At 40.9% G+C, this 23,833-nt stretch overlaps 2 protein-coding genes and 1 pseudogene across 2 annotated transcripts; 1 reads left to right on the top strand and 2 right to left on the bottom strand.

Annotated features, from left to right (window-relative positions):
• Positions 1 to 1,894: 1,894 nt before the first annotated feature.
• LOC139457796 (serine/threonine-protein phosphatase 6 regulatory ankyrin repeat subunit B-like) lies at positions 1,895 to 5,313 on the top strand (annotated as a pseudogene).
• Positions 5,314 to 13,423: 8,110 nt separating this feature from the next.
• LOC139458369 (prefoldin subunit 2-like) lies at positions 13,424 to 17,187 on the bottom strand. Its single transcript, XM_071239778.1, has 3 exons — positions 17,033 to 17,187; positions 15,607 to 15,730; positions 13,424 to 14,439 (listed from the first exon to the last, which is right to left on the bottom strand). The coding sequence occupies exons 1-3, from the start codon at positions 17,170 to 17,172 to the stop codon at positions 14,266 to 14,268; spliced, it is 438 nt and encodes a 145-aa protein (XP_071095879.1). The 5' UTR covers positions 17,173 to 17,187; the 3' UTR covers positions 13,424 to 14,265.
• Positions 17,188 to 18,146: 959 nt separating this feature from the next.
• On the bottom strand, positions 18,147 to 21,696 carry LOC139457795 (prefoldin subunit 2-like). Its single transcript, XM_071239141.1, has 3 exons — positions 21,542 to 21,696; positions 20,116 to 20,239; positions 18,147 to 18,948 (listed from the first exon to the last, which is right to left on the bottom strand). The coding sequence occupies exons 1-3, from the start codon at positions 21,679 to 21,681 to the stop codon at positions 18,775 to 18,777; spliced, it is 438 nt and encodes a 145-aa protein (XP_071095242.1). The 5' UTR covers positions 21,682 to 21,696; the 3' UTR covers positions 18,147 to 18,774.
• Positions 21,697 to 23,833: the final 2,137 nt, after the last annotated feature.

The following is a 23,833-nucleotide window of genomic DNA, read 5'->3' as shown; positions in this document are numbered from 1 at the left end:
GATAGGTAATAGTGGCAATGGGCAAACTTGACCTAATTAGCACTGATAGGTAATAGTGGCAACGGACAAATGGAAGCCAGCTTGTTAATTCTCACAGTCAAAAATTCAGGTCGCAAGCACTGGGCAGATAGGGTCACGGTTCATTGCTGGCTGTTATCTCCTGGCTGCCCTTTACTTTTTTCCGGTAGTATATAAACATCTGTGTCCAATCTAAAAATGTACTAGTAACTTTATTATACATATGTGTCTGGGCATGCTCAAGTGAAGGTAATTAGCCAACACTTGAACATTGAATCGAATTTATTTTGAAAACGTCTTCTTTACTCCAAAAACAAATTGTATAAAGCAAACATTAAATATAATTTCTTTCAAGTCACGAATGATAGAGACGTGTCTGTTTCTTTTTCAGATTCAACGAAGGCACTCCTCACTCATGAGGACACAGGGTATGTATCCACCTATTATGAGAGGTCAGCTATGAGGCTCTTGACAGAACATGGCCGGATATTCATCAAAGGGAGATCTGGTTCTGGCAAGTCAAGGCTTGGTCTCAGACTTCTGGCAACACTATCTGAAAACAAAAGTAGAACACCTGTTTTACTAACCTCAGCTGAAGAATGGAAATTGATACCCAAAACAACTGCCCATGATCGACGCAGATACATTGTAATGTTAGATGATGTATTTGGATCCAGTAATTTTGTCCCTTCAAGAGTAGATGGATGGAAAAGAACATTTGATATTATGTGGCCATCAATTGAATCAAAACATATTTTTCTTGTTATCACATCAAGACCAGAAATAAGTATTCAGTGTGAGAAGGAACTGAAGAAATATGACTTGATGCAGGACATGCCTTGTGTCACGTTGGATGAGGGAGAATATATACTTCAGGAGAGTGAAAAAAGGAAAATGCTGCAAACTATCTGTCCAACCAAGAGTGGCTTGATGCCAAAAGAAATACAAGATATTGCTTCAACAAGAGCAACTCTTGGTTTTCCTCAGTGTTGCAAGTTTTTTGCAAGCAGTAAGCAAGCACAGTCTAAAGGAGTGAGCTTCTTTTTCAGACCGCATGATTATGTCTTGGAGGAGATAGACAGACTACAAGAAAGCGACGGTTTAGGGTATCTTGTTCTACTTCTGGTGCTCCTGCAAAATGGATGCATGAAAAAAACACTACTAGAAAGGAGAACAAAAGAGTTAAGCAATATGCTTGAAACTCTAAAGGATATGTGCGCAGACATGTCTGAGTTGTTTACAAGTCTTGTTAGAATCCGAGAAAAAGCTGATGCACTCTGTGGTGTATACTTATTACTCAGTGCAGACGGATATAAGTTTCAGCATCAGTCAATATCAGAGTGTGTATTCATCACCTTGTCAAACATCGATACCAACTTGTGCATCGAAGCATGTCCTGTACCACTGCTTTTAGAGCTCATTCAAACGAGAGTAAATGATCGAAATGAGAATGAAATAGTGATATTATTGACTGAGGATCACTATCCTGCGTTTGCTGATAGAATTACAAAACTATTGTTAACCTCAACTTCATCGAAAGAAATCTTGAACCATACCGCTTTTCAGGATGATGACTTCATTCGGTGTTTGGTATCCAAATGGACATCTGAAGGTAAAGTGCCAACTATTTGGCAGCATAACTTTGAATCAAAAACACAAATGTGTTTCACAAGTCAGCAACCAACGTCATTTAGCAACAATGTGGCATTGTTTGAATTTCAGAAAATTGTTCCGTTTCTGATTCTAAGGAATATCAAAACGCTTGTGGACACTTTGATTGCATTGAATAAAGATGAAGGTTCAGATGTCCTCCAGGAGTGTTTACCTTGTGCAGTTTATGTTGGCAGAAACGACCTTGTGAAGACCCTACTTGATTATGGAGCCACACCAGATGACAGCTGCTTCAGAGCTCTTTGTCCAGCAAGACATATAGACACCGATGTGGCAGATACCATTTTCAAAGTTGTTGTGGCAGTGCATGAGGAGGTTGATGGAGCAGATCCCGACAAAAAGTTGACATGGGATTCCATATCCAATCTAAGAGATCTCTTCTGGCTAGCAGTAATGAATGGAAACGTACATATTGTACAATTACTTGTCAAAAGGTTAAAGAGTGAAACAAACAGCTTGACAATCTTCAAGAATGCCTTGCTAGGGCTTGTCAAGGAACTTAGTAAAGGCCATAGATGTCCAGTATTTACGCCCTATAACATGACACACCTGAGTGAAATAATTAAAATTCTCCTGGGCACAGGATGCAAGGTAGATCTTGAGTATCTCATTTTGCAGGCAGCAACCCACACTGATGCTACTGTGTTACGACTTTTTCTTGCACAAGGTGTACATGTGAATGATATATATGTTGCAAACGAAGACGTTTACAGCACTGAAGATTATTATCCCACACCTTTACAGCAAGCAGCAGCTTATGGAGGGGGGGATTGTCTGGAAGAAATCCTCAGTTGTTCACATCTAATTAGCAGTAATCATTCATTATTGCACACTGCAGTTAAACATGGTAACACTGAGTGTGTGTTCTTGCTCATTCAGAAAGGCGTCCCAGTCAATACACTGGACAGAAATGGCAATGCACCTCTTCATGTTGCTGTAAAACACAACCAGTTGAAAAGTATTGAGCTGCTACTTTCAAAGCATGCATCTGTTGACATAGAAAACAGTGATGGGTGTATACCTTTATTATGTATGGAATATGCATCCCCTCCCGACATTAACATTGTTGCAGCTCTTATAGATGCAGGAAGCAATATTAATGAGGTTGATAAACAACAAAGGACACTTCTTTATAAAGCAGCAGAGTACGGTGACCTGGCTACTGTGAAGTACTTATGCAACAAAGGCGCCAACGTGAATATCGACACACAGATCAACATTTCCTGTATGGCAATCAAAGATGAACAAAAGCTGTGTAAGAGAGTTATTCTTGCTGCGTGCAGAAATGCTGATATTGACACCGTAAAGTTGCTCTGTGAACATGGTGCAGATGTTGACATAGTTGACGTCAATGGGGAAACAGTAATACACAAAGCTGCTGCATCCCGAATCGATGCTGTAGAGAAACTTCAATATCTTCTGGACATCAAACAGGTGCCTCTTAGTATACGAGACAATTCTGGAAGGACGGCCTTATTTCCAGGAGTGATGTCAGCTTTACAAACTGGGTATTTGGAAGTTCTGCACTTTCTTGCGTCTCGAAAGATGGACCTCAAGCAAAGGGATACCTATGGGGACAGTTTACTGTTATATGCATTAACCCTAAACCAATTGGATTCAAAGCATACTGCATCAGAAGGCTTCATTAACCTGATGCTAAGCCATGGAATCGATCCAAACATAAAGAACCTACAAGGAAGAGCAGTGCTTCACTATGCTGCAGTCAGGATGACCAAGGACAAACTAACCTTGCTCCTAGACGGAGGTGCTGATCCGTGTGTTCAAGATGAAACTGGACAGACTGTGCTCCATTATGCTGTAAAGAAACGAAGTGTTGACAATGCGAGGTTGTTCTTAGAAAAGGGTGCCGATCCATGTGTTCAGGACCAAGACGGTAAAACAGCCCTTCACCTTGCAGTAGAATTGAAATATTCTGACACTGTTAAGCTGCTCCTTAATAAAAGAGCTGACCCCTGTGTATCAGATAACTATGGCAGGGATGCCTTGTTTTACGCTGTAAAAGGCCAGAATAGTCTCATCATGAAATTACTCCTGCAAAATGGAGCCAATCCTTGTGTACAGGATAGGTATGGCACTACAGTACTTAACATTGCTGCGAGGTGTCTTGATAAAGAAAACGTCATGCTACTGCTGGAACATAAAGCAGACCCACATACTCAAGATCAGCATTTTCAGACGACACTCCATTTTGCTGCCCGCAATACAAACAGTGAAGTTGTCAGATTACTTCTGGAGAGAGGTGTTGATTCCTTTGTGCAGGATGACAGTGGAATGACGGCTCTTCACTGTGCAGTATTAAACTGCAACACTGAAAGTGTTGAGTTACTTCTGAAAAGATGTCCAGTAAGGGATATACAAGATCGAGAAGGAAAGACGCCACTTCACCATGCAGCGGAAACAGAATACACAAATATTGTTAAGCTTCTCTTAGGAAAAAACTTCGACCCAAGTGTACAGGACCATTGTGGTGAAACACCCCTTCACTATGCAGCAAAGAGAGGGTATAATGAGAGTGTTGAGTTAATTGTAGAAAAAGGTGCTGATGTGTCTATCAAAGACCAAGAAGGCATGACAGCACTTCATCATGTGGCAGATATCAGTAAGGACAGTGTTCGACTGCTGCTGGTACATGGTGCTGATTCCAGTGCAAAGGATCATTTGGGGAGAACTCCTCTTCACCTGGCAACAGAAGGAGGATGCAATGATAGTGTAAAGCTGCTTTTGGAGAATGGTTCGGATCCTTGTGCAAAGGATGATTTGGGAAAAACACCACTTCACTTAGCAGCAATTCACAATGAAGATATCATTAATATATTGTTTGAGAAGGGTGCAAACACACATGTGCAGGACAAAGAAGGCAAAACGCCCCTTCACTATGCATCAGAGCGTAATTTGTGGAATTGTGCTCATCTACTGTTAGAAAACGGAGCTGACCCCTGCCTACAGGATCAACAAGGCAAAACAGCCCTGCACACTGCAGTTGAAGCTGAGTTTAGCTTTGATGTATTTACGTACACCCACACGTCATACCGGTACGTAACGAAAAGAAAGAAGAAGAAGAGTATTGTTAAGCTCCTCATTGATAAAGGGTCTAATCCATGTATGAGGGACAAACAAGGAAGAACTGCACTTCATTATGCAGCTGAGAGAGGTTGCAGTGATAGCGTTCATCATTTATTAGGAAATAATCCTTTGCCATTCATTAAGGACGAACAGGGAAGGACTCCTCTGCACTGTGCAGCAGCCAAAGGAATCAGGGACAATGTTGAACTGCTCTTGGATAAAGGTGCAGACCTATGTGCAAAAGATCAACAGGGAAGAACTCCTCTGCACTGTGCAGCAGAAGCCGAAGGTGATCGCAGTGAAATTGTTAAACTTCTCCTTGAGAAAGGAGCTGATACCCTGATGATGGATCAGCAAAGCATGACAGCCCTTGACTATGCAACTAGAGGTGGGAACACTGCCAGCGTGAGGCTATTGCATGGAAGGGGTTCTGAGAAACAGTGATTGTGAACAGAAGATAGTACTGTATAGTTGTCGGGTTGTATTTATCCACAAACTTGATATGAAGGACTGTGTGGATATGAAGAGGAAGCAAGAGAGTTATGTAGTTGATTAAGTGTCCAAAATGACTAGTAATGATTGGCAAGTTGTGCTATGCACTCATGTAGTTGATTTATTTCTTATAATGTCTCCAGTATATGGGATCAATTTTTAATTGGTCGTGTTTTGTAGTCACGTAGTGGGTTCATTGTCTGTAATGCCTTAAGTATATGTGATCAAGTATTGATAAGTTGTGTGATGTGCTCGTATAGTCGATTTACTGTTTATAATTGTAATTGTAATTAATAATTGGTTGTGTAATTTGTGATAAGTCGTCTACAATCCATAATTATGTCATGTATTTTATCACCATTTACTGTGTCGTCTGTCGTAATCCAATCATTTTATTGATCTAAAACTAGTTTTAAGTTATCATCTGTGATATATTGCTAGTCGTTATACTGTCCTTTGACGACAAAGGTATATATGCTATACCTTGTTCAAGTCACGATATGGCTGAAATATTGCCGATGTGACTTTGAATATTAACTCACACTCACACTATCACCATTTACCTGTGTGAGTTATCCCTCACACGTTGGCGATACTTATTGACGGCGCGGTAGCTTATTTTGTCCAAATCCATCAACAGAAAATAGTCAACATGACATCTGCAGAAACATGCTGTTTTGTTGTGTATTTGATTCAAATGCAGCATGTAAGCATAGAACGTAATGTACTTAATACATGCAACCTGTTAAGGATGTACTATACATCCTTTGCTTGTCTTTTTTAAGCCACCCCTCATACATACTTGAATCAACCGAGGTTTGTTTGTTTGTTTGTTTCTTTTCTAGAAAGAAGTTCTGAAATATTATTTTATCACATTTTCTTGATGGATGTGGTCAATTTGTTAATCTTCAGCAACCCATGCTTGTCGTAAGAGGTGACTATGCTTGTCGTAGGAGGCGACTAACGGGTTCGGGTGGTCAGGCTCTCTGACTTGGTTGATGCATGTCATCGTATCCCAATTGCGTGGATCGATGTTCATGATATCAGTCACTAGATTGTCTGGCCCAGACTCCATAGCTTGGACAAAGATATACAGCGTAGGGTCACCCTAGGGAGCGTCAGCATATGACACAAATGTCAAGTGTTGTGCGAAAGCAAGCGTGTGTGTGATTCCTATGCACCTCGACCACACGCTCTCGATTTGTGGTATATAAATGGACACATTGTTATTGGGAGTGAAGTGATGAAACGCCACACAGGAGTTCACCTATATTGCCATTTATTGCCGAGAGCCAATAATAATAATAATAATAATAATAATAATAATGTGTACTTATATTGCGACATACTCGGTGCACTTGCTGCTTGGACTGTTGGTTTGACATGTAACTGAACTGAACTTAACTTAACTTTATCACACTCAGACAACAGATTTACCGAGCAGTGGCTTCGGTAAATCAAAATACGGGACGGGGTTCGGTTACAGGACATATTAAAAAAAAATATCTTCTAATTAGCTGTTTTCTCTCATTTTGAAATAGTGGACAGATAAGTAGATAGTGGAACTCATCACCTAAATCAAATGTTTTTCAAATGGACATTTTCTTTCAGTTAAGGTATTCCATTTCAATCTTCAATGGGGAGATTGTCATTGGAGGTTCTAAATTAAAATAAGTCGCTCAAAATACTTACTTTTATATTTAAATAATTTTAGACATAGATCATCGAAGATTTGTTTCAAAAAGGTTATCCATTTATGTTTGTGTCTTTCAAATATACTGAACAACAAAAGTTCCTGTGACATTGAATAAAATTTAATGCAAAGCTATGTTTTTTACCAAATCTGAAACAATTTCGGTTTGCAACAGATAAAATACTCCTGTAAGTGTTCAAATGGTTTAATGTGCCATACTGAAAATGCGTGATTTCATAAGAACATGAACATGCCAAAATGTCAATTTACAAATCAATAGCGTGTGTGTCAACCTCTGGTTGCGATGCAAGCAACACATCTTCGTCTCACGGAATGGGCCAGGCGTCGCACAAAGTCCTGTGGGATATCTGTCCATATCTGGTGGAGCATGTTTCGAAGTTCATGGGGTGTCTGTGGAACACGTGGTTGACGTCGAAGGCGCCGATCCATCTCATCCTAAATGTGCTCGATATGGTGAGAGATCAGGGGAGCCAGCCGGCCAGGGTATGACATTCACGTTGTTTTGTCGAAGAGAATCCTGAACAAGTCGATAACATGAGGCCGGGCGTTGTTATGTTGAAAGGTAATGCCTGGGCCATGACGACGCAAAAACGGTAGAACAACAGGGCCGATGATCTCGTCGTGTAGCGCTGTTCATTGAATTTTTCCCTCAACCACTATCAAACGGGTCCTCTGTCTTGCTGTAATCCCACCCCTTACCATAACCCTGCCGCCCCCGAGCCGATCTTCTTCCAATGATTGACGTAACGTTCAACTCGACGTCGTTACGCTCGAATCCGTCCATCGCTGTGGCTGAGGTGAAAACGAGACTCGTCTGTGAATAGAACTTGTCCCCACTGCATGGCCGTCCAGCGTAGACGCTGTCTGCACCGCTGTCTGCTTGACGGTGGTTTCCTGTCAAAATGGGACGTCTGGCGGGTCTTCTGGCGACAATCCTTGCACATCTGAGGCGACGACGTACGGTTTGTGAAGATATTCGTCGAAGGCCAGGGATGCTTCTTGCAGTCACTGCTGCTGGCTGGAATCGATTTCGTAGGTACGTTGTTCGAAACCAGTTGTCCTGTCGATTATTCGTTACGCGTGGCCTGCCACTCCGAGGATGGTCTCTTACTGCATTCGTCTGTTGCCAACGTTGCCATAAACACCAAATGGTGTTTCTGTGGACGTTAAATTGTCTTGCAACATCACGTTGACTCGATCCTGCTTAAAGCATACCAATGGCTGTCAGACACTCATTTACGGAGAGGCGTGGCATTTCGTAATGTTGAATAATTGCATCGGAGTGGTTGTTGTCAGCATGATGCCTAACAATGCATATGGAATCCCGTTAACGTATGTTTTTATACCCATTTTTGGGTAGTGAAATGCATGGGGCTTGCATAAAAGTCAACTTTTGCATGGAACGCATCCTTTTCTGTGGTAGTTGCGTTTTTGTGACTTGATTCCATACATGTACTACAATATCGAAAACCAAACTTTACTTGTTTGAAAAGTCACTAAAATATTGGTGTCACGTGAACTTTTGTTGTTGAGTATATAATGGCAGTGGTCAGTATCAAATATCAAATACAGTAATACAGTGATGATGGCGAAGTCAGTGATAATAATATATATTCACCCAAAGCTTCCGAGACGGGCCAAGGCAGGGGTGATGAGTGATCCAGGCAAGAAAGGTGGTCTTGATGTGATGAAAAGTAATAATACTCATCACCGTGTGTGTGTCATAGTACCCATCACCATGTGTGTGTCATAGTACTCATCATCATGTGTCTGTCATAGTACCCATCACCATGTGTGTGTCATAGCACTCACCATCATGTGTGTGTCATAGTACCCATCACCATGTGTGTGTCATAGTACCCATCATCATGTGTGTGTCATAGTACCCATCACCATGTGTGTGTCATAGTACACATGACCATGTGTGTCATAGTACCCATCACCATGTGTGTCATAGTACTCATGACCATGTGTGTGTCATAGTACTCATGACCATTTCTGTCATAGTACTCATCATCATGCGTGCCATAGTACTCATGACCATGTGTGTCATAGTACTCATGACCATGTCTATCATAGTACTCATGACCATGTGTGTCATAGTACTCATCACCATGTGTGTGTCATAGTACCCATCACTATGTGTGTCATAGTACTCATGACCATGTGTGTCATAGTACTCATGACCATGTGTGTCATAGTACTCATCACCATGTGTGTGTCATAGTGCCCATCATCATGTGTGTCATAGCACCCATTACCATGTGTGTGTCATAGTACCCATCACCATGTTTGTCATAGTACTCATGACCATGTATGTGTCATAGTACTCATGACCATGTGTGTCTCATAGTACCCATCACCATGTGTGTCATAGTATTCATCACCATATGTGTCATAGTACTCATGACCATGTGTGTGTCATAGTAATCATCATCATCATGTGTGTGTCATAGTACCTATCACTATGTGTGTTATAGTACCCATCACCATGTATGTGTCTTAGTGCCCATCATCATGTGTGTCATAGCACTAATGACCATATGTGTGTCATTGTACCCATCGCCATGTGTGTGTCATAGTACCCATCATCAAGTGTGTCATAGTACCCATCACCATGTGTGTGACATAATACCCATCACCATGTGTGTCATAGTACCCATCACCATATGTGTCATAGTACTCATCACCATGTGTGTCATAGTACCCATCATCATGTGTGTTTCATAGTACCCATCATCATGTGTGTTTCATAGTACCCATCATCATGTGTGTCATAGTACACATCACCATGTGGGTCATAGCACCCATAATCATGTGTCTGTCATAGTAACCATCATCATGTGTGTCATAGTACCCATCACCATGAGTGTGTCTTAGAACCGATCACCATGTGTGTCATAGTACTCATCACCATGTGTGTGTCATAGTAACCATCACCATGTGTGTGTCACAGTACCCATCACCATGTGTGTCATAGTACCCATCATCATGTGTGTCATAGTACCCATCATGTGTGTTTCATAGTACCAAACATCATGTGTGTCACAGTACCCATCATCATGTGTCATAGTACCCATCACCATGTGTCTCATAGTACCCATCACCATGTGTCATAGTACCCATCACTATGTGTCATAGTACCCATCATCATGTGTCATAGTACCCATCATCATGTGTGTGTCTTAGTACCCATCACCATGAGTGTCATAGTACCCATCACCATGTGTGTCATAGTACCCATCACCATGTGTGTCATAGTACCCATCATCATGTGTGTTTCATAGTACCCATCATCATGTGTGTGTCATAGTACCCATCACCATGTGTGTCATAGTACCCATCATCATGTGTGTTTCATAGTACCCATCATCATGTGTGTCATAGTACCCATTACCATGTGTGTGTCATAGTACTCATCACCATGTGTGTCATAGTGCTCATCATCATGTGTGTGACATAGTACTCATCACCATGTTTGTGTCTTAGTACTTATCACCATGTGTGTCATAGTACCCATCACCATGTGTGTGTCATAGTACCCATCATCATGTGTGTCATAGTACCCATTACCATGTGTGTCATAGTACCCATCACCATGTGTTGCATAGTACCCATCATCATGTGTGTCATAATACCCATCATCATGTGTGTCATAATACCCATCATCATGTGTGTTTCATAGTACCCATCACCATGTGTGTGTCATAGTAGTCACCACCATGTGTGTGTCATAGTACCCATCATCATGTGTGTGACATAGTACTCATCACCATGTTTGTGTCTTAGTACTTATCACCATGTGTGTCATAGTACCCATCATCATGTGTGTGTCATAGTACCCATCATCATGTGTGTGACATAGTACTCATCACCATGTTTGTGTCTTAGTACTTATCACCATGTGTGTCATAGTACCCATCATCATGTGTGTGTCATAGTACCCATCATCATGTGTGTGACATAGTACTCATCACCATGTTTGTGTCTTAGTACTTATCACCATGTGTGTCATAGTACCCATCATCATGTGTGTTTCATAGTACCCATCATCATGTGTGTGTCATAGTACCCATCACCATGTGTGTCATAGTACCCATCATCATGTGTGTTTCATAGTACCCATCATCATGTGTGTGTCATAGTACCCATCACCATGTGTGTCATAGTACCCATCATCATGTGTGTGTCATAGTACCCATCATCATGTGTGTGTCATAGTACTCATGACCATATGTGTGTCATAGTACCCATCACCATGTGCGTCATAGTACCCATCACCATGTGTGTGTCTTAGTACCCATCTCCATGTGCGTCATAGTACCTATCACCATGTGTGTGTCATAGTACTCATCACCATGTGTGTCATAGTACCTATCACCATGTGCGTCATAGTACCCATCACCATGTGTGTGTCATAGTACCCATCACCATGTGCGTCATAGTACCTATCACCATGTAAGTGTCATAGTACTCATCACCATGTGTGTGTGTCATAGTACTCATCACCATGTGTCATAGTACTCATCACCATGTGTGTGTCATAGTACTCATCACCATGTGTGTGTGTCATAGTACTCATCACCATGTGTCATAGTACTCATCACCATGTGTGTGTCATAGTACCCATCATCATGTGTGTCATAGTACCCATCACCATGAGTGTGTCTTAGTAGCCATCACCATGTGTGTCATAGTACTCATGACCATGTGTGGGTCATAGTACCCATCATCATGTGTCATAGTACCCATCACCATGTGTGTGTCATAGTACCCATCATTATGTGTCATAGTACCCATCATCATGTGTGTTTCAAATTACCCATCATCATGTGTGTCATAGTACTCATCACCATGTGTGTGTCATAGAAATCATCACCATGTGTGTCATAGTACTCATGACCATGTGTGTCACAGTACCCATCACCATGTGTTTCATAGTACCCATCATCATGTGTGTCATAATACCCATGATTATGTGTGTGTCATAGTACTCATCACCATGTGTGTCATAGTACTCATCACCATGTGTGTGTCATAGTACCCATCATCACGTGTCATAGTACTCATGACCATGTGTGTGACATAGTAACCATCATCATGTGTGAGTCATAATACTCATCACCATGTGTCATAGTACCCATCATGTGTGTGTCATAGTACCCATCACCATGCGTGTCATAGTCCTCATCACCATGTGTGTCATAGTCCTCATCACCTTATGTCATAGTACCCATCACAGTACCCAGTGTAACCAGTGTATCTTGTATAAAGTGTCACCCCTACAAGACTGTCTCCAAGCCAACAGATAACAAACAAATTTCATGTGCTTTGATTGGGTGATTATACCAGAGCTTTATCCACTTGTATGTACATCGATCAGTGACAACATGCTACAGTATGCTGAAGAAATGCTGGCTCCCTGTAGAACAGGGCAATGGTTGGAAACACAAGTAATGGAGCCTCTACTTCACGTCTTACCAACGTTTCCTTTCCTGTACCTCACGCTGACCATCATTGTATGGCCAATAACATGTTTAGTTCCACTAACAGCAGAGACGATATTTGTTTGTTTGTTTGTTGTTTAAAACCTCACTCAGCAATATTCCAGCTATATGATGGCGGTCTGTAAATAATCCGAGTCTGGATTGCATGTGCATCAATCCACGCAATTGGGATATGATGACACGTATCAACCAAGTCAGCGAACCTGTGCACCCGATCCCGTAAGTCGCCTTTTACGACAAGCATAGTCGCCTTTTACGTCAAGTATGGTTGCTGAAGACCTATTTTTCCCCTGAATCTTCACAGGTCGCAGAGACGATAAAAGAATTGAAATGTTATATTATAATTTATAACCTAACATGTCAACTGTGTCTGCTCAAAACAGCATTCAAAATAATTTAAAACCCAACAAGACATTCAGGCAGGTGACCCAGACGGGCACCCAATTATTACTAAAACAAATTAAGGCGATCACTGGCTGGGAGGGGGGTTTGATGCCAAATACAATGTAGATGACAGAGACCCAACAGGTACTGTTCTTGTGAATAACACATCAGTCTACTGGCCTGGACCTGTCAGTGTCACTTGATACTATTTTCAGCAGATCTTAGTATCAACTTATGTATGTACTTTTATTAACCAAGCTGACTAGACCGAAAAACATGTTACAACAGACTACAGGTTGAAGTCAGAGAGAGTAATATACATACTGAGATCTATTTAATTTCTTGAATTATGGACAACAATACTAGTGAGTGAGTGAGTTTGGTTTTACATCGCTTTTAGCAATATATCAGCAATATCACGGCTGGGGGACACCAGAAATGGGCTTCACACATTGTACCCGTCGGCATGACGGGCGATCACTTTAACCACCAGGCTACCCAACCGCCCCGACAACAATACTAAACATGCTAAAGTAAACAAAAGAAGGATCAATCAGTCAATCCTCTCATTTATTAGTTCTTTATATTGTTGTTGAAACACAGCTTGTCATATTGGCCTCAGAATGGCAGGAAACCAAAAGGTTGGGAAATAAGCATGTCAAGAGGAAACACCATGGACTCAACACAGGTGATGCACTTCATCTTCATGAAGAGAGCACAAACAACAGGGTAAAAAAAGGTTTTTGTCCATTGAAGTTCCAGCCCTCCAGGAGACGTGCATACAGTCTGGCAGCGAAGCACAAGAGACAGCCTTCCATACTTGACCAGTCTTTCAGCAGCTCATTCTCTGGGATGAGCATCTCAAACTGTTCCAACTTAGACATCCAGAACCACTTGGAATACTCTTATATAATTTAGTGAGTAAGAATTTGTTAACGATTAAGTTTATCAACGTACAATTAATCAAGCCTCCTGTTAAGAACATCAGACAATGGATTAACAAAGTACAAAGTATAATTAAATATTACCATGTTGAATGTTTTGTGGTGCTTTGATGAAAGTTTGTTTCATTCTAGATTATTTTCCCCAAGCAGGGTATCGGATCAGTTCAAATTCCTGGACATCACTGCAATCATCCAAAACATCCTAAAGTTAAAATTGTTTTCTTAAATTATGAAATGATTTGGAAACATTTAAGCATGAAATTATGATCCTAACCATTTCATTGGCACCAGAATGCAAGGAAGTTCGAACACAGTAATTCGAGGAAGATGACAAAAAAACAGACACAGTCCAAATGTATTTCTGGAACAATGTGAGATGGCTCCAAGGCAGGGCTCTGCTGCTGTGTAACGATGGAATATGTCAACACTGATTCACAAACACATGTCCATGTTATGAGTTTTTGGCAACAAGAACTCCGCCAGACTTTGTCTCCTTGTCTTGTGTTTCTGGCGTGTCTTTAGTCTCCTCGCCCCGGATCTTCAGGCCGTGATGTTCTCTGTATTTGTTGATATCAGTGCCCTTTGTTTCCAACTGCTTTGTTAATGTGCCCACCAAATTGTTCATCTGCAAAAAGAAACGTGTTTACTCATCATCATTTTTTGGACACAAACATCTTGTTTTACATGGAAAAAAACTCTTGTCGTGAGTGAATAAATTTTGTCACTAGTGACAGTTGTTTACTGGTAATATTTTTATTAGGGGTGTCATGATACGCCTATTTCATGTATCAAAATATATGTATACCATGTATACAGGGGTAGCCACCATTCGTCAAATCTGACTAATCTGCAGCTCATTTCGGACTGGTGTTTTTAGCAAACGAGCTAGATTTTGGTACAAAACAAGTGGTTCCTCTGGATTTTCTGAACTAACGGCCATGTCTATCCCTGTATAAATATATTCTGGTTTGTTTGTTGTTTAACACCACACTCAGCAATATTCCAGCTCTATCATCTCTATGACGACAGTCTTTAAATAATCAAGTCTGGAAAAGGCAATCCAGTGATTGACATCATGAGCATCGATCAATGCAATTGAGATATGATGACATGTACCAACCAAGTCAGCAAGCCTGACCACCTGATCCCATTAGTCGCCTCTTACGACAAGCATGGGTTCTTCAAAACCTATTCTAACCCAGATCTGCACGGGATCCTAAATTCATGCAGGCCTCCGATGTTTACCACTTTAAAGAAACCCACAAGCATGTGTATGGTGCTAGACCAAAACAGGATTCAAACCCACGATCAAAGGTTTGCTGCATACCCAGGCGACAAAACTCAGCAGCACAAATTGCAGAACATCACTCACTATCTGAGTAGGTAACTCAGATATATACTGACAGTATTGCAAACATATTCTCACACAGCAATGAATATACAGAGTATATCACCCAAATATCTTTTGATATGACATTTATCTACATGAGTTGATAAAAGTTTAAAACTCCAAGGCTTGTCAAGCAACAAGCAGAGTAAAAACGTAATCATGCTAATTTCCAACCCTGAACTGTCTATTCTTTACTAATATGAACATGTCCAATAACTTTCAGAATCATAACGATATCTCTAAATTTTCCATAACATTCAAAACTACTATTTACCAGCATGTCCAGTGGGAACCAAACAGGCCCTTATCATCACTCATCCACACAGATGAATTCTTCCAGTTATTTCTGAGAATAATAAAATATTAATAAAACTTCAAAGATTGAATATCGACAATACTGACCTGGTCCTTGTTATTGACGAGCGCGGGTAGGACATCCTTTACCGTTCTCTCAACCAGAACCCCGCCGACCATACGGAAACACTTCCTGTCGGAATCTACCTCTTTCAGTGTCTCGATCACCAGTCTGAAAACAACATGGGAAGGTAAGTCCTCAGTCCAGAGTGAGTGAGTACAGGGTCAGAAACTAACAGTTTTTGTCCACTAGTCCTTATAATGATAACATTTAGAAAAAACCTTAAAAAGGGCAAATTCCTACTAGTCCTTATGATACTTTTACCATTGGGCAGTTTGGCAAGGACCATAGAACTAGTGCCAATTTCTAACGCTGGAGTCATCGGGAATCGAACCTGGGTCTACGGCGTGACAAGCGAACGCTTTAACCACTAGGCAACACAACTGACCCCGTCAGTCCAGAACATCAGACCACAAGTCTAAATCTAAAGCATGTGCCGAGTATCTTGATTGGTGCAGTAAACTCAGACAGTCAGGGTATGTATCTAGTATTCCAAACAAAGTGCCCTTGGCAGGCAAATCAGACAATCCAGGGATTGACATCATGAGCATCAACAATCAACCAAGTCAGAGGATCTGACCAAACAATCCACTCAGTCGCCTCTTACAACAAGAATAGTTTTCTTTTACAGCAAGCATGGGTTGTTGAAGACTTATCCTCTACCTGTATCTTGACGGGTATGCAGTTTGTCGTAGTGATATGTCAATAACATGATGCTAAACAAGGGATGAATGAGCCAGCAGTCTACGATTTATCCACAAGTCCCCAGCCAGATTATTATAAAATTATTTTTGGGTCAACATGGTCAAGTATGTTTCTGTATTGTGAAATGTACCCCAGCCAAAATCAGAATACAGATCGATATCCTAGAATTGGTCCATTCACATTGAGCATTGTGCTTATCTTTATGACACTTTCTGTGTAAAGAGCTGATTACAAATTGTTCTCACCAACAGCTGTCATAAATGACTCTGAACATGAAATTTTCTTCATTTTCTGTATCGGAATTGCCATACTAACTGTTGTAATTACGATTTTGACAATGGTTCCTGTCATTTTAATCATCAAAGTTCATGGTCATTTCTAAATTTCTCACAATAGTAAAAAAGGAAACAGAAATTCTTTTCAATGATGAAAAGTAAGCATGTTTACACAGGAAACTTGGGTCAGGTTGGTACTTAGTAGGACCCAGGTACCCACAGGACTACCCTGGGTCCAAGTTAGTAACTAGGGCTGGTACCCGGGTAGGGTAGGGCAATAGGGGGTGAGCACCCGGATAGTAAACATGGACTCGTGTCATCCCTAGTTCACAGCTAGATGGTAACATGCAGGTGCGTCTTGTGATGTTTTCAGACGGAGGCACGTGTGCATGTAACTAGGGTAAAATGTCACTAAAGAAAACTAAATCCATACTCATGTTCTTTCATATCCATCTCTATTTCGGATATTTTCGTTGCTAGTATCCTTTGTTGCTGTCGGAGTTCTTGAAAACCAGCAATAATTTGTTCTTGCGATTTTCCTTTCGCTGCTTTCTGTGCATAAGTCGACGCCATTTTCAAGCAGCCTCGTTACCATATGACGACAATACTTTCCTAACGCCTACAAGTGGAAGACTTCCGTTGCTAACGTATTCTGTCGATGAAACGACATATAACACATGCGAACACTCTTCAATGGTCCCATCAAATACACAAGTCTGGTACTTTCATTATTAATGATTTTGAGGCAGTTGTACGTCTTTGCATTGTTTAACTATATCTTAACAGCATGTGGTTTTCGGATTAAATTTCAGCAGAGACCATATAATAGATTATATGGTCTCTGGATTCAGAGAACGACCTATGTAAACGTTTCTCTTTAAACTGGTCTCTTCAAAACAAAGTTGGTGGGATGTAATATAACTGCAGAAAAAAAATCCAACGAATGAAAAAGTTTATTTTTGAAAGTGAATTCAAATGGCAAATTCCCACCCACTCTTGACAGTCTTAAAAGTTTTCGTTGCTAAAATCCTTTCCAGAATAAATATACTCGACGGAAAGAAGAAATGAGTCATGTACACGCTAAACTGCTTTACAGGTATACAGGTATTTCGGTTCACTCTCATCAGTCAGCCAAGGCAGCTGTCACCACAATGAAAAGGACGAAAGACATCAGGCTGCAATGGCTGCATCGGTGAAAGGGGGACAATCCGTACCCACGTAGATCCGCTCCTTGTATATTTTGGCGGTCCGTACACAAATGTTTGATAACCCGTTACCACCAGTACCAAATCAACTGGATGACCCGTACCCTAAACAAAAGCGTATTCGTACACAATGACAATATATATGGTTTTAAACATCGTTCGCTTCTATTGGATTATTTTAGGTACGGATTAGCCATTTTCGGTGGTACTAGCGGAAAGAATAGTGAGGGAGTTAGGATAAGGGTAACGCTATTTTTCAGGGCATTATCATTTGCAGAAGCCAGAGGTATTCCATTAACTGCCCGACGAAGGAGGGCAGTTGAAAAGACCGAGGGAGCCCTCCAGGAGACGTGCATACAGTCTGGCAGCGAAGCACAAGAGACAGCCTTCCATACTTGACCAGTCTTTCAGCAGCTCATTCTCTGGGATGAGCATCTCAAACTGTTCCAACTTAGACATCCAGAACCACTTGGAATACTCTTATATAATTTAGTGAGTAAGAATTTGTTAACGATTAAGTTTATCAACGTACAATTAATCAAGCCTCCTGTTAAGAACATCAGACAATGGATTAACAAAGTACAAAGTATAATTAAATATTACCATGTTGAATGTTTTGTGGTGCTTTGATGAAAGTTTGTTTCATTCTAGATTATTTTCCCCAAGCAGGGTATCGGATCAGTTCAAATTCCTGGACATCACTGCAATCATCCAAAACATCCTAAAGTTAAAATTGTTTTCTTAAATTATGAAATGATTTGGAAACATTTAAGCATGAAATTATGATCCTAACCATTTCATTGGCACCAGAATGCAAGGAAGTTCGAACACAGTAATTCGAGGAAGATGACAAAAAAACAGACACAGTCCAAATGTATTTCTGGAACAATGTGAGATGGCTCCAAGGCAGGGCTCTGCTGCTGTGTAACGATGGAATATGTCAACACTGATTCACAAACACATGTCCATGTTATGAGTTTTTGGCAACAAGAACTCCGCCAGACTTTGTCTCCTTGTCTTGTGTTTCTGGCGTGTCTTTAGTCTCCTCGCCCCGGATCTTCAGGCCGTGATGTTCTCTGTATTTGTTGATATCAGTGCCCTTTGTTTCCAACTGCTTTGTTAATGTGCCCACCAAATTGTTCATCTGCAAAAAGAAACGTGTTTACTCATCATCATTTTTTGGACACAAACATCTTGTTTTACATGGAAAAAAACTCTTGTCGTGAGTGAATAAATTTTGTCACTAGTGACAGTTGTTTACTGGTAATATTTTTATTAGGGGTGTCATGATACGCCTATTTCATGTATCAAAATATATGTATACCATGTATACAGGGGTAGCCACCATTCGTCAAATCTGACTAATCTGCAGCTCATTTCGGACTGGTGTTTTTAGCAAACGAGCTAGATTTTGGTACAAAACAAGTGGTTCCTCTGGATTTTCTGAACTAACGGCCATGTCTATCCCTGTATAAATATATTCTGGTTTGTTTGTTGTTTAACACCACACTCAGCAATATTCCAGCTCTATCATCTCTATGACGACAGTCTTTAAATAATCAAGTCTGGAAAAGGCAATCCAGTGATTGACATCATGAGCATCGATCAATGCAATTGAGATATGATGACATGTACCAACCAAGTCAGCAAGCCTGACCACCTGATCCCATTAGTCGCCTCTTACGACAAGCATGGGTTCTTCAAAACCTATTCTAACCCAGATCTGCACGGGATCCTAAATTCATGCAGGCCTCCGATGTTTACCACTTTAAAGAAACCCACAAGCATGTGTATGGTGCTAGACCAAAACAGGATTCAAACCCACGATCAAAGGTTTGCTGCATACCCAGGCGACAAAACTCAGCAGCACAAATTGCAGAACATCACTCACTATCTGAGTAGGTAACTCAGATATATACTGACAGTATTGCAAACATATTCTCACACAGCAATGAATATACAGAGTATATCACCCAAATATCTTTTGATATGACATTTATCTACATGAGTTGATAAAAGTTTAAAACTCCAAGGCTTGTCAAGCAACAAGCAGAGTAAAAACGTAATCATGCTAATTTCCAACCCTGAACTGTCTATTCTTTACTAATATGAACATGTCCAATAACTTTCAGAATCATAACGATATCTCTAAATTTTCCATAACATTCAAAACTACTATTTACCAGCATGTCCAGTGGGAACCAAACAGGCCCTTATCATCACTCATCCACACAGATGAATTCTTCCAGTTATTTCTGAGAATAATAAAATATTAATAAAACTTCAAAGATTGAATATCGACAATACTGACCTGGTCCTTGTTATTGACGAGCGCGGGTAGGACATCCTTTACCGTTCTCTCAACCAGAACCCCGCCGACCATACGGAAACACTTCCTGTCGGAATCTACCTCTTTCAGTGTCTCGATCACCAGTCTGAAAACAACATGGGAAGGTAAGTCCTCAGTCCAGAGTGAGTGAGTACAGGGTCAGAAACTAACAGTTTTTGTCCACTAGTCCTTATAATGATAACATTTAGAAAAAACCTTAAAAAGGGCAAATTCCTACTAGTCCTTATGATACTTTTACCATTGGGCAGTTTGGCAAGGACCATAGAACTAGTGCCAATTTCTAACGCTGGAGTCATCGGGAATCGAACCTGGGTCTACGGCGTGACAAGCGAACGCTTTAACCACTAGGCAACACAACTGACCCCGTCAGTCCAGAACATCAGACCACAAGTCTAAATCTAAAGCATGTGCCGAGTATCTTGATTGGTGCAGTAAACTCAGACAGTCAGGGTATGTATCTAGTATTCCAAACAAAGTGCCCTTGGCAGGCAAATCAGACAATCCAGGGATTGACATCATGAGCATCAACAATCAACCAAGTCAGAGGATCTGACCAAACAATCCACTCAGTCGCCTCTTACAACAAGAATAGTTTTCTTTTACAGCAAGCATGGGTTGTTGAAGACTTATCCTCTACCTGTATCTTGACGGGTATGCAGTTTGTCGTAGTGATATGTCAATAACATGATGCTAAACAAGGGATGAATGAGCCAGCAGTCTACGATTTATCCACAAGTCCCCAGCCAGATTATTATAAAATTATTTTTGGGTCAACATGGTCAAGTATGTTTCTGTATTGTGAAATGTACCCCAGCCAAAATCAGAATACAGATCGATATCCTAGAATTGGTCCATTCACATTGAGCATTGTGCTTATCTTTATGACACTTTCTGTGTAAAGAGCTGATTACAAATTGTTCTCACCAACAGCTGTCATAAATGACTCTGAACATGAAATTTTCTTCATTTTCTGTATCGGAATTGCCATACTAACTGTTGTAATTACGATTTTGACAATGGTTCCTGTCATTTTAATCATCAAAGTTCATGGTCATTTCTAAATTTCTCACAATAGTAAAAAAGGAAACAGAAATTCTTTTCAATGATGAAAAGTAAGCATGTTTACACAGGAAACTTGGGTCAGGTTGGTACTTAGTAGGACCCAGGTACCCACAGGACTACCCTGGGTCCAAGTTAGTAACTAGGGCTGGTACCCGGGTAGGGTAGGGCAATAGGGGGTGAGCACCCGGATAGTAAACATGGACTCGTGTCATCCCTAGTTCACAGCTAGATGGTAACATGCAGGTGCGTCTTGTGATGTTTTCAGACGGAGGCACGTGTGCATGTAACTAGGGTAAAATGTCACTAAAGAAAACTAAATCCATACTCATGTTCTTTCATATCCATCTCTATTTCGGATATTTTCGTTGCTAGTATCCTTTGTTGCTGTCGGAGTTCTTGAAAACCAGCAATAATTTGTTCTTGCGATTTTCCTTTCGCTGCTTTCTGTGCATAAGTCGACGCCATTTTCAAGCAGCCTCGTTACCATATGACGACAATACTTTCCTAACGCCTACAAGTGGAAGACTTCCGTTGCTAACGTATTCTGTCGATGAAACGACATATAACACATGCGAACACTCTTCAATGGTCCCATCAAATACACAAGTCTGGTACTTTCATTATTAATGATTTTGAGGCAGTTGTACGTCTTTGCATTGTTTAACTATATCTTAACAGCATGTGGTTTTCGGATTAAATTTCAGCAGAGACCATATAATAGATTATATGGTCTCTGGATTCAGAGAACGACCTATGTAAACGTTTCTCTTTAAACTGGTCTCTTCAAAACAAAGTTGGTGGGATGTAATATAACTGCAGAAAAAAAATCCAACGAATGAAAAAGTTTATTTTTGAAAGTGAATTCAAATGGCAAATTCCCACCCACTCTTGACAGTCTTAAAAGTTTTCGTTGCTAAAATCCTTTCCAGAATAAATATACTCGACGGAAAGAAGAAATGAGTCATGTACACGCTAAACTGCTTTACAGGTATACAGGTATTTCGGTTCACTCTCATCAGTCAGCCAAGGCAGCTGTCACCACAATGAAAAGGACGAAAGACATCAGGCTGCAATGGCTGCATCGGTGAAAGGGGGACAATCCGTACCCACGTAGATCCGCTCCTTGTATATTTTGGCGGTCCGTACACAAATGTTTGATAACCCGTTACCACCAGTACCAAATCAACTGGATGACCCGTACCCTAAACAAAAGCGTATTCGTACACAATGACAATATATATGGTTTTAAACATCGTTCGCTTCTATTGGATTATTTTAGGTACGGATTAGCCATTTTCGGTGGTACTAGCGGAAAGAATAGTGAGGGAGTTAGGATAAGGGTAACGCTATTTTTCAGGGCATTATCATTTGCAGAAGCCAGAGGTATTCCATTAACTGCCCGACGAAGGAGGGCAGTTGAAAAGACCGAGGGCTTCTGCAAATGATAATGCCCTGAAAAATAGCGTTACCGTTGTTATAGCTAAAATTGATGGAATTTGTTATCAAATAAAAAGAAACAACAATATCGGTTTTGAAACATTTACTGCAGTCAACACGGATGTCACTGACCCACTTTAACAAATATGGAAACGTCATAGAACAAACCAGATGACGTCACTATTGAACGTGACGTTACGTATCCCTATCCTTTGACGTCACCTAATAACGGGCGTGATAATGGCCCATCGTCAAGTAATATTAGGGCATTATCAAGTTACAGTGGCCCGCTCATTTCTGACAACATGCGGGCGGTTTAATGATAATTTTATCCTTTTTAGCTATAATTTGGTTTAACGCTGATTTTAACAGTATTCCAGTTATATCACGGCGTGTCAGCTTAATGTGGGAGAAAAGCCCGGAGTGATGCAGGCCCTAGACGTTTACCACTTCGGTGAAACCCACGAGCACGGGTATGGTGATGACAAACATAGAACATAATTGGGGCGAACCGTGATTCGAACCCACAATCATAGGTTTCTGGCGTGCTCAAGGGACACAACTCTGCAAGTGAATCGCAGGGCCTTAGACGACTGGGCCACCCGGACCCCGCGGAAAAAAATAACCGTGCTTATACAGGGTTCAATGAAAATAATGTATTCTGAAAATAAATAGTGTTTCTCTCAATACATATTCATGAAGACATCTCCTCGACTTTAATATCGTGACTGACAGTTTTCGCGCAAATCCGATGTTTGCACATTTGCTTAAAGCTTGTTACTCACACGCGTGTTTTTTTTCAAAGTAAACAGCACACATTGATTGTTTACAAATCAGGTGCTAATAAAAACACTTTCGTAGAGTCGTAAATAACGCTGACGCAATGCCACGGCTTGCTGAAAGTCAGCGTCTACGCGGCATGGGTATGCTGCCAACAGGAACACAACGGAATTGTCAGACATTTTAATGTTCATCAAAACACAATATCATCTGTTTGGAGACGTTGTCAACAGCAGGGGGACACTCATGACTGGCCACGGGCCGGTCGTCCACGTGTGGCGTCACGTCAACAAGACAACCATATTTGGTTTGTGCGCCTACGGAATCGATACCAAACTGCCACATTTCAGCTCGGACAGGTCCTGGGTCGAGTGGCAGGACCGTCTGCAACCGGTTGAGG

The sequence above is a fragment of the Haliotis cracherodii genome, unplaced genomic scaffold (genome assembly GCF_022045235.1).
Source record: "Haliotis cracherodii isolate W230 unplaced genomic scaffold, xgHalCrac1.p SCAF_12, whole genome shotgun sequence".
Classification (NCBI taxonomy): domain Eukaryota; kingdom Metazoa; phylum Mollusca; class Gastropoda; order Lepetellida; family Haliotidae; genus Haliotis; species Haliotis cracherodii.
Note: the sequence above shows the minus strand (reverse complement) of the source record. Positions and strands in the feature narration are given on the sequence as shown.